Source organism: Maylandia zebra, linkage group LG3 (assembly GCF_041146795.1).
Source record: "Maylandia zebra isolate NMK-2024a linkage group LG3, Mzebra_GT3a, whole genome shotgun sequence".
NCBI classification, from domain to species: Eukaryota; Metazoa; Chordata; class Actinopteri; order Cichliformes; family Cichlidae; genus Maylandia; species Maylandia zebra.
This window is the reverse complement of record NC_135169.1, coordinates 42924984-42939386: the sequence shown is the minus strand read 5'-3', so window position 1 is coordinate 42939386 and position 14403 is coordinate 42924984. Positions and strand designations below refer to the sequence as shown.

General features: G+C 39.4%; 1 protein-coding gene and 1 long non-coding RNA gene across 4 annotated transcripts in view; one reads left to right on the top strand and one right to left on the bottom strand.

Moving 5' to 3' along the window:
* pcxb (pyruvate carboxylase b) overlaps positions 1-14403 on the top strand; it is a 294409-nt gene that overhangs the window by 271892 nt on the left and 8114 nt on the right. For all 3 annotated transcript variants that reach the window (XM_004554354.5, XM_004554356.6, XM_076881889.1), the window contains exons 22-24: positions 2274-2453; positions 6583-6757; positions 8429-8502. In XM_004554354.5, the coding sequence (XP_004554411.1) occupies positions 2274-2453; positions 6583-6757; positions 8429-8502 (429 nt within the window). The remainder of the gene's footprint in view (positions 1-2273; positions 2454-6582; positions 6758-8428; positions 8503-14403) is intronic.
* Positions 2478-14403, bottom strand: part of LOC143416543 (uncharacterized) — an 81965-nt gene continuing 70039 nt past the window's right edge. Inside the window, exon 3 of the long non-coding RNA XR_013096936.1 lies at positions 2478-2826. This is a non-coding gene — a long non-coding RNA (uncharacterized LOC143416543). The remainder of the gene's footprint in view (positions 2827-14403) is intronic.

The following is a 14403-nucleotide window of genomic DNA, read 5'->3' as shown; positions in this document are numbered from 1 at the left end:
TGACATCTCCACAGTTTGTATTAACAACCGGCTCAAATCTGTCAAGGTTTTTTGCAGTCGTTCATTGTGTAAAAGCAGGGTGTCATTATAGCCTCTACTCACAAACCCCGTCAACCTGAACTACAGGTGTTGTAGCCGACAATGCTGAAGGGAGATGCATTTCTTCTATCTTGTTTCTTGTCTCGCTGCGTAATCACTTGCACTTGTCCTTTGAACATAGTCCAAATGGTTTTGGACTTTAGAAGGCATCCTGGGGCTGTTCTTGACACTTTGCTTCTGATTGCACAGAAACAAGTTTCAAAAGAACTGATCTGATCGTGTTGATGTTTGTTAAAATGCAGTTGCACAGTGGGAGGAACCGTTTGAGACACTTTCATTATTTTTGTCACTTAAGTATTGTTTTTTTTAACCAAAGATGTTATAATGCTGTATCAGGATTTGCTCTGTTGATCTGACAGTGTAGCTTAAATCGTTTATACTGTTGCTTCCACTGATGGCGTTTTCTATTTTTACAGCAGCTTGACATGAAAAAAGTCAGTATTGCTATGTCTAAACACAAAAAGCGCTTACACACATTCTCGTTTTGCAATCTTAGTGAGGACATCTAGTTCACATAATGCTGCTTACCTTACCCCTAACCATCAAAAATGAATGCCTAACCATAACTTAATTGTAACCCTGGCATTAAAACCACATTTTGAACCTGAAAATGCCTTCAAACTCGTGAGGACTGGTGTGCATGTCCTCTCTTGGTCCCCACAAGTATAGTAGAATGCCAGTTTCTGGTCCTCACAAAGATGCCTAAACAGGAACACACACACACACGGGGCTGTAGTTGTTGAAAGACTGAAGTGATCCCACGAGCTCAGATAGCCTAACAAGCACCCAAATCCCAGGAGGTTGTAGTAATCCCAGAGGGATGTGTGTGCTTTATTTCTTCCTCACAATAATTTGGTGTCGCTTCTTTGAGAAATAGGTGTCAAGGTCTTTGTTTGGGGATTCCTCAGGGAATGTCAGCTTAATCTATATTTGTTCATCCATTTTCTCTCCTTGCTCTCTCTCCTTTTGAGTGCTCTAATTGCCTTGGAAATAGACTTTGTGTAAAACGTGGACCCGCTTCCTGCATGCGCTGCTCCTTCAGCTGTCAGTTCTTACATTTACAGACGATGCATCGGGGTTGAAAACAACCCCAAAAACCAAAATGTGAAAATGGTTTTTAAATTTAGAAGAGGTTAAATCTGGAAGGTGAAACTAACAGCATCTTTTCTGTTTTATTCCCCCTTGGCTCTCTCTTTCTAACAGATAATAAAATGTTAAGGACTGAGTACAAACCGTAGTGTTTGTTTATGAGATTGGAAGTTGGTGGGTCATATTAATTCTCACTTTAATGGTCCAAGCACCAGATGGAAGTCAACAGGAAAGCCTTAAATTTGCGTCTCCAATCATTACAATAAGAGTAATGTGTGCAACTGATATTTGCACCAGTGTCCTGTTCAGTCTGAAGTGACTCTACCTATCACCATTATGCTAATAGGGATCGCTATTACCATAATGATATGCCATTATAAATAATGAAAGAGTGAATACGTGTGATTTTAATGAATGTTTTCTGGACCCTTTTTTCTTCCCTCCTCGTTTTCAGGTTCATTCTGTTTTCACGGAGCAGACCAAATCAGATGATTAAAGAGGCTGTGTCGATGTAAACATCTTTTCATTTCCCTTCCTCCGGGTCTCTCTGTGCTTAATCTTTGTAGACAGCATCTTCATTAAAACAAACACTCTGTGACCACTTCTCTTTTGCTGAAATCACCGCGGATGTGCAGAAATACCTGTGCTCTGCAAACGGGAGGACTTGGCGTGGAAGAATGCTGTAGCCTGACAGACAAACTGCAGCAACTTCTACTCTAACATTACCCAACTAAAAACATGCTCGATTTTCTCTTAATACTTTATTTTTTCCTCTATAAATATGTGGAGATATATATATATATATATATATATATATATATATATATATATATATATATATATATATATATATATATATATATATATATATATATATATTTTTTTTTTTTTTTTTTTTTTTTTTTTTTTTTTTTTTTTTTTTTCTGTCAGCTTAAAGGCCACAGTGAATAACAGCGGCTCTCCTTGTCCTAAGCAAACTGTGATAAGTATCCAACTGAAGGGTACATCAGGCTAATAGTAACTTTCTTTATCCAGAAATGGGTTTAACACTCCCAAAGTGCTCAGACTTTTTTCCTCTTTGCTAGGTGACTCCTTCCTCAAAGATCGTGGGTGACCTGGCCCAGTTCATGGTGCAGAACAACCTGACCAGAGCAGAGGTGGAGGAGAGAGCAGACGAGTTGTCCTTCCCCCTCTCTGTCGTCGAGTTCCTTCAGGGATACGTTGGGATACCACACGGAGGATTCCCTGAGCCGTTCAGATCTAAGGTACTCATATTGGAGTCTTTGTATATAATTCCAATAAGGATTTGTACAAAAGCATTCATTTATTTATTTAAAAACCATTTAACTTCCAATCTGCTGGAATAAATGGACACGGCTATTTAGATCACAAAATACTCGCTCAACATTTGTCCTTCACGTCCTTCATCTGTGCCTTTTTGTAACAAACACGGGCCAGAGAGCTTCATTAAAGGTGTTACACACATGCAAACACTCAAGTTGTGTTTCATGCTTTATCTCATCTGGCACAAGCTGAAAACAGTTTCTTTGCCTCTGCTCTTCTTTTCTCGTCTCCTCACGAGTGCATACAGCGAGGGCGACCGCTATGCGCATCAGGGGGCCACCAGCATGACGTCTCCTTGGGAGTTACAAGAACACACAGAGGATTTAAAAAATGTCACAATTTCCCCAATGTTTCTAACATAGTGGCTAGTTGACATTTCTGAAAAGTTTTTTTTTCAGTATTTCCTTTTCCATCTAATATATTGAGCAGTGTAAGTGTGTAGATGTACAGTTAAAGGGAATTTTTAATACTTTAATGTATTCCCCCACTGGTCAAGTCATTTTTAAAGCCTCAGTTCATAGCTTAGTTTTATCTTAAACGATCTGTTGGTTTGTTTTTGTCGTCATTTGGCTCCCGTCCTTCCCTTTCTTTGTTTGTTTGAAACATCGCTTGTCCTCCTGCCACTTTTCTTCTTCCTCAACCATAATTAGATGTTTTTTATTTAGTTGTGATGGTATATTGGTGTGTCTTATGTTTTTAAATACTTTGTCTGGTGAGTCATTACCATTTTAAAAAGCGCAGATAGCTGCTGTGTTCATTCCGGTCATCAGGTTTGGTTTATGTGGTTTTCTGTTAAGTCAGCATTCACGCTGCAAGATGCTAAAGTGTCACTGTTTTCTTTTTTCATTTAACTTGTTATTTAAGTGGATATTTGCATTCCAAATAATGCAAAAAAGTCACCAGGCTTTTTTAAAAAACAACTATCAGAGCTGCAGGTTGCATCGTAGTGTGTACTCCGAGTAAATACTTCATACGAAATCCTCTCATCTCAGCCAGAACATCTGACTAAATCTCTCGATATTCAGACACCGACAGCCCGTCAGCACCGAGGGGCAGTTGAGCGCACAGCATAACTTCAGTCGTTCATTCAGTTAAATGATGACTACCACAGTTTACTTTTGCTTTGATTTCATTGTGTTTTAATTTGTGTGCTATTGTGTTTGCCTATGTCGACACAGAAGCCGCACAGCTGAGACCTAAATCTGATATTCACTCTCACACACCATGTATCAGCATGACTGATTTACATAACCTCGGCTCAGACGTGAAAAGACACGAGAGGAATTTTGTTTAACGGAAAGAAAGTAAAACATTTATCACATTATCTTTAGAAAGCACAGCTAGCTTGTGACTACTTTGCCTTCAGTCATTGACCTTTAGTTGCTGCTGTGTCGCTCATCTTTATTAATGCATATAAGCACACACATGAAATAACCCCAGCTGTACGCTGTAGCTTAAGGTTATATTCGTACACTATCAGCAAAGAAGCAGCAGTGTTTCCTTAATGGTGCTTCGGTGGTGTTAATTAGCTGGTGAACAGGCGTTCCATAATTATATCACATTCATTCATTTCTCAAAGGCTGTCGCAAAGTTACTTTCATTCCTTTGAATCATAAAGTGGTAACTGAGTTGTTTCCTCGTCTGGTGCGGGTGGAAAAAACACAATGGACAAGGGAAAAAGATGGGGGACAAGGTGGGAATGTGGATTGTGAGACTGAGGAAAGAGAAGTGTATTAGACCATCAGAAATGAAACGAGCTAATGAAATGAGTGTCATTAAAAATGCAGCATATCCCTCAGAGGAGCATACTTGAAAAGAAAGGAAAGGGGAAAACTGAGTGCGTGTGATGTTTAGGATTTCCCACAGAAATGTGGAGAGTCACCAAATAACCTTGGAGGAAGTTTCCTTTATTTGTTAATGGAAACAGACACACACACGGAGTCACTGTCTGTGTCTCACACTTAAACAATCAAGCATTTAGGTGTAAGGCCATCCTCAGAGGAGACTGTGCTAATGAGCAGGGACTCCAGTGAACCTGCTATCTTTGAAGTGCCTTTCTCGCACACGCACAAATGAGTAAGCTATCTTTGAACGGTTAGCTCTGTGACTAATAGAATTGCACTGGGCCCTTTCTCTAGAGATTTCTGCAGGGTGCACACACACGCTTGATGATGTTATGAAGATGCAAAGCAGCACACAAATTAGTAAACATAACAAATGTATACAGTTGTGGTAGAAAGTACGCCCTTTTTCAGTTCCAAGGTTTTACTTTTATCAGGATGCAATAAAAATCATCTGGTCCTCAGCAGGTCTTAAGTTAGGTCATTATAACCTCAGATAAACTGTAAAACATAACTGATTTCACTGTTATTAACAAAATAAGCTGATAAACAAATACAATCAATGAACTGATCATCAGCAAGTGTGTGTGCACCTCTGCATGTATTATCACAATGCCAAGGAGGAAAGACTAAAAGCAACGACTTGGAGAAGCAACCGTTGCTGTCCATCAATTTGAGAAGGGTTGAAAGTTTACAAACAATTTGATGTCCATCATTCTACAGTGAGAAAGATTATTCACGAGTGGAAAATATTCAAGACAGCTGCCAATCTTCCCAGGAGTGAACATCCCAGCAAATTCTCCCCCGAGGTCAGATTGTGCAACGCTCTGACCAGAAACTGCAAAAAAATACAAATATAACATCTCTGACTTTACTGGCGTCAGTTGGCGTGTTAAGAGTGAACAAGTATCACTTGTGTGGGAGGGTGGCTAGCCGGGAAGCCTCTTATCTAAAAAGAACATGGGTCTACAAAGTTGCATCTCAACTAAAGCCACAATACTTCTGGAACAACGTCCTTTGGAGAGACAAGACCAAAGTGGAGGAAACGAAACAGCAGAGCAGCACAAACACCTCATAGCAACTATCAAGCAAGGTGGAGGAGGGGTCACCTCACCATGACCCCCTCTGTATATTGCAATATTGTGTGACGATCTTCTGACAACTAAAGCTTGTCTAAAACTGGACCAGGACAGTGAAATCTGTAACAGAATGGCCCAATCAAAGAACAGATCTCAAACTGATTGAAACCTTAACAGATGCACACAAACAACAATGACCTGAAGCAGCATTTGTAAGAAGAATGGGCCAGAATTCCTCCACAGCATGTGAGAAACTGATGAATTGCTTTGTGTACGACTTTAAGTTGTTGAAGGTGCTTCTATGACCTACTGAGTCATGGGATGTGCTTAGTTTTTCACACTATAACATAGACCACAAAGGTCAGCACCAAAGACACGAGTGAAAACGCAAAGTCTTCCAGTAGCTTCCTCCTTTTGCATGTTTCAGGAGACAAAACAAGGGTTCCTACTCTTTACAGCAGCCTTTAGATGAATTGACACTTCTCAACATGATCTCCTCAGCGCACATTATTATTAGCCCCAGATCAATTGTCTCTTTCAGACACCAGCAACTGTGTGGGCAGATAAAATGTCATATCATTGGTCTTAAAGCAGTGTCTGTATATTGCTTCTGAACAGTTTCTTTGAATTGTCATTTATTTTTGTCACGTGTAACGCTGCAGTCATGTTTGATGGGCTGATAGTAGCTTACTGGCTGAAATGAGGGAGATGGAGAGAACTAAAGTAGAAACCACCGCAGAGCTTGACATGACAGCGCTGCTGTTTTTATGTAAATGTAAAAAAAAATAACTTAAGTTTCCATTCTGTTTCTACTGCTTCTCTCCTCCTTTGTGCCTCAAAGCATTCAGTGCATCTGTCTTCCTCTTCCTCTCACTCTGTGTCAATTTAGTGTTTTTGACAGGTTCAAGTTTTTATGTAAAGCTGTGAAGTACAATGTGAAGGTTTTACCATCACTTTAGATATTTCACATGCTTCCACCTCCCATGGGGACGTTATGAAGAAAATCCAGAAAGACTGTATGGCTTTATAAAGTTTTAGTAAATAGTTTGTTCGGGACCCTCTTTTGCTTATTTTTTCTCCTCTCATTTCATCTTCATTTCCTCCTTTTCCGTTTCAACATCCTATTTCAGGTGCTGAAGTCTCTTCCCCGCATTGACGGTCGACCTGGTGCCTCTCTGCCACCTATGGACTTCAAGTCCCTGGAAGAGGGCCTGCGAGCCACACACGGGGATGACATCACCCCTGAGGATGTGATGTCAGCAGCCATGTACCCCAAGGTGTTCCAGGAGTTTAAGGAGTTTACTGGTGAGTGGACCGACTGGAAATAAACTGTAGGGTTTATGAGACTTCTTTTTTTTCTGTTTCAATTTTTGTAATTTAACTGCTGTGTGAAATGTGTGTTTAATCACACTGCATTCGTGTGATTAAACAAGTCTTAGTTTGTGGTATGTTGTTCTCATTTGTGTTACTACTGGGGCTTGAAATTGGTACCAGCCAAACTTGGGTCAGGAACGCAGAGTATAAAGTTGACCCATTTGGTGCAAATATTTTTGTGTTTGGAGAGAGAAATCATCGTAATTCCAACTTGGTCTAAAGGCACAAGCTTGGAGCAAGAAATGACTAATGTAGCAAATTCAACAATAAAGGTTACATATGAATCAGATTTGACTGGAAGCAGTTTGAAGCTGCTGCCTGGATTGACCTGAGTTTAATTATTCTTTGTGGAGTTAGGACGTTGTTAGTTGTTAGTCTGGCGTTGGCTCTATGTGAAGGTTTTTAATTAATGTGCAGTTGTTCCTTCAATAGCGGGCTAGGCTCTATACAACCCTTAATCTAATGTGAACACTCATTCTTTTATGAGTGTTTCATATTTACAATATTTACCAAAACAAGCCATTTTTTAAAGCTGGATATTCTGCAGTTTCTCCCGTGTGGTGTGATGAAAATGAGCTATTATGCATCAGCATATGGGAAGTTTGGTGGGAGTTTAATAAAAGGCACATATCCGGGGCCTGTTCTCCATATCTAAGTTTATATTTTAGTCTAATCAAGCTGATAGGAGTTTGGCTTGATCCCAGATCATCCAGTGGATGTAAAGTCAATCCTACACGGCAGCGAGTTTAATTACGCAAACAAGATTAAATGATTAAACTGAAGCTGTGGGATTCTTCCTGGACAGCATTTCAGGGAATCAGAAAGGAAAATCCTTTTTCCTTTCTGATTCTTTAACTTGAGAGATTAATTTAAGTTGGAGGGACCTGGTTGTGGCTAATTTGCCAACATCTGGGGGAAAATGTGGGATTTCCTCCCTCTGCCCATCAACAGTTGTGGATGAGTTGCAGTAATTACAGCGAGGGACCTGTGATGTGACGGAACATCTGATGAACTTAAAATCAAGTCACTGCTGCTGCACCATGTCAGGGGCTCAGAGGTGGAGATCCTGCCTTCATCGTGCTCTAAACAAATCAGGATAGAAGATCTTTGTTCTGTTGACCTGTAGTTCTTGAAAGTACAAAGGTGTTTGCATTTTTACTTTGTGACTGACTTTTATGACGCGTAAGCATAAAGGCATGATGTAATGCAGTTATTTCTATTTCTTTTTCACATTTTAGATCAGACGTTTTTTTGATTTTATTTTTTTTTAAACTCCTCTTTTCTTATTTCTGTTGAAGTTTTCACTGTCAGTGTGAATTATCTCAGTAAGTTCCTGATAGAATCATAGATTTGCTGGTCGTGGTTTCCAGTGTCGATATGTTTCCCATTTGAATGACCACAAGAGTACACCATCAGTTCGGATGATTGAATTCGGCCTGGATAATCTAATTCTCTTGTGGCTCTGAAGAACCATACAAGCGTTATCAAGATTACTGATCCTGGATCAGAGAGCTGATCTCTGAACTTTTTTAACTGATGTGCAGAGAACTGGCGCCGACACTGTTTCTAACAAAAACGGCACTTCCTGTTTTCTTTTTTCAGCCAACTTTGGCCCAGTGGATTGTCTCAGCACCAGGCTGTTCTTGGATGGACCCAAGATTGCGGAAGAGTTTGAGGTAAGTAACCACTTACACCATTCTCACTGTTTTTACATCACTAATCTAATTGTTTTTCCTGCCACGGCTTTGTTAGCTTGTTACGCTCACAATATCATCTTTAACATGCATGAATCACCACACGGACACGTAAACGAGGTTAAAAACTTCCCCCTATTAAAGCAGGATTTTAACTGAGTAAATGTTCTTGGATTCAGTTAGCTGATGAGAAATGACTTGAGTTAAGTAGAGTTCATTAAATGAGTTGTTTTCAGCCTAATTCTTGTGCATTCAAAGCCAACCTTCATAGGATATTAAAGGAGATTAAATAAATAAATGCTAACAATGCACAAAAACCCCTGCTGTCTGTGGACACCTCTTTTATCATTTGCTTTTTTTTGGAGGGAAGTGGGGTGAAGAAAAGTGCACGTTATTGTTAAGCAACTGTCACTAATTGTATCATAATACATTTAATCTTAATTCCTCTAATGGCCCAATTTTATCTTTAATTAACTCTGATGTTTTAACAGTTTAATAAAGAAAAGACGTTATCTGCAGGAAATGATCTTTCTGTCAGTGCGGATGACTGAAGTTTGATTCGGTTTGGTGCAGTCACAGTGAAGTGCTGATAACAGTGGGAGGACGGAGATATTAACAATTTACCAGGGGAACAACAAACAGGATTTCTGATCCCTGTGGCCAGCAGATTGGCCTTCCTGCACTGAAATAGCAGATTAATTTAGTTGTATGATGTTTGAGACGAGGCTTGTGAAAACTACTGGGACCAACATGTCGTGCCAAAAATTTTAACTGGTGCTGACTTATAAAGATTATAGTGTTCGCTTAATCTGCAGCAGAGAGGCAGCTGAACAGTGCAGTCAGAAGAAGCAAAACACATGAGTTGAATCATTTTGCATGTAAGTACAGGTAATAACTGGCTGTCACCTAGTTTCTGCCACTTTCATAATGTTACACGAGTAGAAGCAGCAGGATGGAGAAGAGTTTAAACTTTAATAAATATGCAGTCAGCAGAAATAATGTCAGGTATTTGCCGTGCTTATTAAACAGTTCTCTATGAAAAGGAGACGGCACGTTTAAGGACACTCGTTTGTTTTTTATAATTTTTTTCCCATTACTCATTAACACTTTGAGTAAAACTTAGCCTAAAATGATTGTTAAAGTTCAGATTGAAGAGCAGATTGGAGTGTGATGTAGCTGCTGACAGAAACTTTTGCTACAAATGTCACAGTCGCGTCTGATCACAGAGAAACGTTTTCAGATGGATTTGGTCTGTTAACGTAATAAAACTGTATTAATAACCTTTTGTTTTCCTTCAAAATCTATCCTGTAATTTTACATGAGGTTAGACATGATTTTGGTCTGTTTAATGCCAGATCATGTAGGAAGATGAGCGACTCGGTATTGAGGGAATACAAATGGTACTCTATTAGATTTCTCTGTCCCTAAAGAGTAAACTCACTCGGATACAAACAAAACTATTATTAGTTGTAGTTTAGTAATGGACTAGAATAGTAAGAGACTTCAGTTTGGGTGAAGAGGTGTGGTTGTACCTCTGACCAGATGGCATCAGTACAAAACAAGTGAGCAGGAGGTGAGGCAGGGCAGAGATGTCTGTGACATTTTTTTCTTTTTTAACTTCACAAGGTCTGAAGTGACCTTGTGAAGTATTTTTGTTGCTGCTTTTTTATGACTTCTATAAAAGGATGATTAAGATTTGCAGCCCTTCCTGTGTTTTTGTTCTTTAACTTAACTAAACCTACACGCGTGACAATTACATGTTAACCTTGTGAAGTGTAAAATGAAGCTGATTATAACAACATCATGAAACTGAACTGATTCCTGTCACCTTGATAAATTGAGGAAACCTGAAAACCTGCTGCCTTTGGTGTCACTGTACACTGTAACTAAAATGTTACAGTAACACTAACTAAAATGTTACAGGAACACTAACTAAAATGTTACAGTGTAACTAAAATGTTACAGTGTAACTAAAATGTTACAGTAACACTAACTAAAATGTTACAGTAACACTAACTAAAATGTTACAGTGTAACTAAAATGTTACAGTGTAACTAAAATGTTACAGTGTAACTAAAATGTTACAGTAATACTAACATTTTAGTTAGTGTTAAATGTAAAATGTTACACTGTAACACTGTAACTAAAATGTTACAGTCTACAGTAACTCCACCCTAATCTCAGCCATTAGTTCGACTACTATTCTGAAGCCTTGAGTTTGGTATTTTTAGCTGTCACCTTGTTGGTTTTTTGGATTCATGTAGAAACCAGGGACCATTCATGGAATTATGGTGGTGACTTATCTCTCACAAGAAAGCTACATTATGGCTTATTGAGTTCTTTGTCTGCTTTGCTAGGGGCCATAATTCCCCAAAAGAACACTAGAATGTATTAAAGAATTAAAACAAACAAGAATATACTGATTAGGAAATGTTTACTGAGGTCTGAAATAATAAAAATACAAGTGTGCCGTATGCATTTTCTCATAATGGACTGGTACTAAGGATCGCTCACCTAATCACACACCTTCATACAAGCTCTTTTTTTCTGCGCTACCCTCCTGCTATATTATATAACAATCACACATACTCATCAGTTCGACCCGCTCTACCACCTGAGCCACAGCTACATCATAAACTTCTATACAATTAAATTTGCCGTTGCAGCTGGAGGAGTTGCCATCTGCTGTCTGTGCAAGCATTTGGCATACAGGATCTATACTAAAAGATTTTTTTTGATCCCCTAAATGTGCCTCAATTTGAATATTTCAAATTAAATATAACTATGAAATCTTAAACTACATGGACAAAATATAGCCAGCTAACTAAATCAGCAGTCAGTTTGTCGGTACTTGCAGTCGCCCTGCAAAATGAGTCACTGAAAACCTTTAAATCCATAAACACATTATTTTAACTCATTTTACATATTTTTTTCTCTCTAAATATGAAAAAACCTCCAGTTCTCTTGTAGAGATTGTGTGTGTACAGCCTCCTGTTGCTGTTTTGGTTGAATGTAGTTGGAGGCTTTTCAGAAGTATTCATGCTCATAAATATGGGTGTGTTGTAGAGAAACCCCACAGATTTATTTTCCATGGTGTCTTAAAATCTACTTTTTAAGTCTTGTGCATTGAGAGTGTGTGATATTCTGTTGCAAGCTCAGTGAGTAATCGGCCTACTCTCCCCTCAGCCTTCATACATCGTCCTTATTTTGTTTTCATATGTTAAACTAATTGTCTATATAGTACATATTTCTTTCATAAGGGTTCTTTTCTGTACTCTACGTCAAACTCTCTAATCTTTTGACGAGTATTAAAATTCCAGTATATTCCTAACAGCCTTCATACATTATAAATCATCTGATCCTCCTGCATCTTTTTCTTCCTTTCAGAAATTGCTCTTCATTCCCTCAGTATGACTGCCGCACACGGATCCGACTGACAGTGATTCAGAGCAGTGAAAGGCAACCATGTTTAATTACGGCTTCATTTCAGTGCAGCAAAATGTTTCCAGGCTGGTGTTAATTGATTTTTATATTACCGGAGACATAGGAAGCACTACTACCCTCCTGCTGTATTATTAGGAAAAATCCACTGTGCTCATTTAGTATTGACCCTAAAGACTCGCAGCTCCACCTCATCCACCCAAATCATTTGATGCCTCGAGTTAGAATTCTGTAAGGGGACCCATACCCAGACCCCTAACCACAGATCAGAATAAAACCTTCAAACATTTGATTAAGCCTAAGCAGTTTTAGCATGTAATTATTTGCTTTGAATTTGCAGTTTGGGATACATTGTTCAGCTCCTTTCACACTCGGCAACATACTAAATAGTCAGTGTGAATAGCAAGAAAAAAAATCTGCAATTTTAGAGGAAGAAAAGCAAAAAGTATCAATAATCAGTCTTGCCTATTGCTGTATCGACTTTCCTTCCATTTAAAATGATTTCCTAACTGTCCTTCCTTTAAACTGAAGACTTCATATACACAGTCCGTCTTACCTTTCAATGATTCTGTTTGCATTTTCCCTGCCTAAGTGTCTGTCATTCACACTTACCGAGTGCACTGATGTTTCTTTCCAACCTCAGCTGTCACCTCGTCTTGCTGCTGTTTATCTAATCTCCTCTCCGTCAGAGCTATTGTCGTTTTTTTTTTGTTTTTGTTTTTTTACTTTCACTCAGTTTTGTGCTCAACATCAGTCTTTGCCACAGAAACGAGCCTGCCCCTGTTGTCATGACGATGGGCACTTTCATCAGATCGGATCCGATTAGCGGTGCCGAGCAAACCGTGGAATGAAAACATGTCAAAGAGAGTGAGTCACCTCACGGAGGCTAAAAGACTAGAACGACTGATTTCAGTTGTCTCATTGCTGTTTCACTGAATTTAAGCGTGAATTGTTACTATTGTAACTGGAGTTCTCTGGAGTTGGCATGGTTTTATATTGCGCGTATCGACGGTGAGACATTGTGCTATCGGCTATATTCGCTTTTTTCTTCCTATATTCTTCAGGACATACCGTCTGATACATAATGCATTAGTTTCCTTAGGTGCCGCGTGCCTTTATGTTTGAAAGCCAGAGTTATCACCAGTGAAATATTAATAACCTGGCAGTCGAGCACCTATCGAAGCACCACTGACAACGTTAACAGACAGGCAGCCGTCACTGGGGGGAGTTTTGAGTTGCATGAGTTCCGGGCGAATTGACTTTTTGGCCATGTGAGATGAGACTCTGACAGCTTGAGTGTGAAGTTGGAGATGGACTGCGTGGTGGCCAAATGAGTGACGGCAACAAAAAAAAGTCCAGTGCGCAGAAGAGTAGGTAGCATCGTGTCAGTTTGTGACAGTTATCAATTGGTGTTTGTAGCTTTGGCCGTACTGACTAGTTTGTAGAATTACAGTAAGTTTTGTGAAAGCAGAGAAAAGCCCAGAAAAACAGGAAATGGTTAGTTTCTAGCTGGAGCTTTGTAGGTGCTTCTGACAAATCCGAGGTGATAGCTGTCAATACACGTGACTTTTGTAGTGCAGATGCATTATTAACTGTGTTCTTGTAACTGACAGTGTTTATGAGCTTTTGGCAGATAGTCTGTAAAAGACACAAAGTCTTGATCAAAAATGATTTAGCCAGCACATCTTTTAGAGCTCAGCGCTGGACCCAAAGCCTGCAGCAGCTGATGTTGTGGGAATCGGATATAAAGGCTTTCACTGTAATCATATATTGTTCCGCACTTCCCATCAAGGTTGTTGGAAATCTAGCGAATAGGCCAAGAAAGGAAAGCGAGCCTCAAACATTTGTTCTGAATATTGTAGAGAACTATGATCGGATTTGTATTTATTTTTATGAATCCTGCTGAGTCCTGCTGCGCTGGCCATTTACACATGTCCCTCTTATAAGAGAAGTTACCACTTTGGAGAAAAACAAACATCTGATGCCTTTTTTAATGTGCACACATACATAAATATACACCTACTCACGGGTTACTGGTCAGTCCATAGCAGTCATGCACCCACACATGCATACAGCACTAAAAAGAGTCGGAGGGCGACATCGCCTTACGTGTATCTGGCATGTGCTGATGATTCAGTGTGCTATTAATCATGTTTGACAGAAATATAAACACAGATTTTCACAAACACGGAGTCATTTATTTACCGACCATCACCGCTAATGTGCGCAGACACCGACACATAATCTCATTACTGTCACGGGCGACACAAGTCATTAATAAAGTCGCATCAAAGACATCGTGTTAAGCAGAAAGGGAAACTTGTTTAACGCAGGGATATGATAAACAAAAATGGCTAAGCAGGTGAGTCTGACAGGAGGCTGGTGCGTAAAGGCGAGAAGAGCACTAATGTGTCGCTGGGTTAGAAGAGATTCATGATGTGT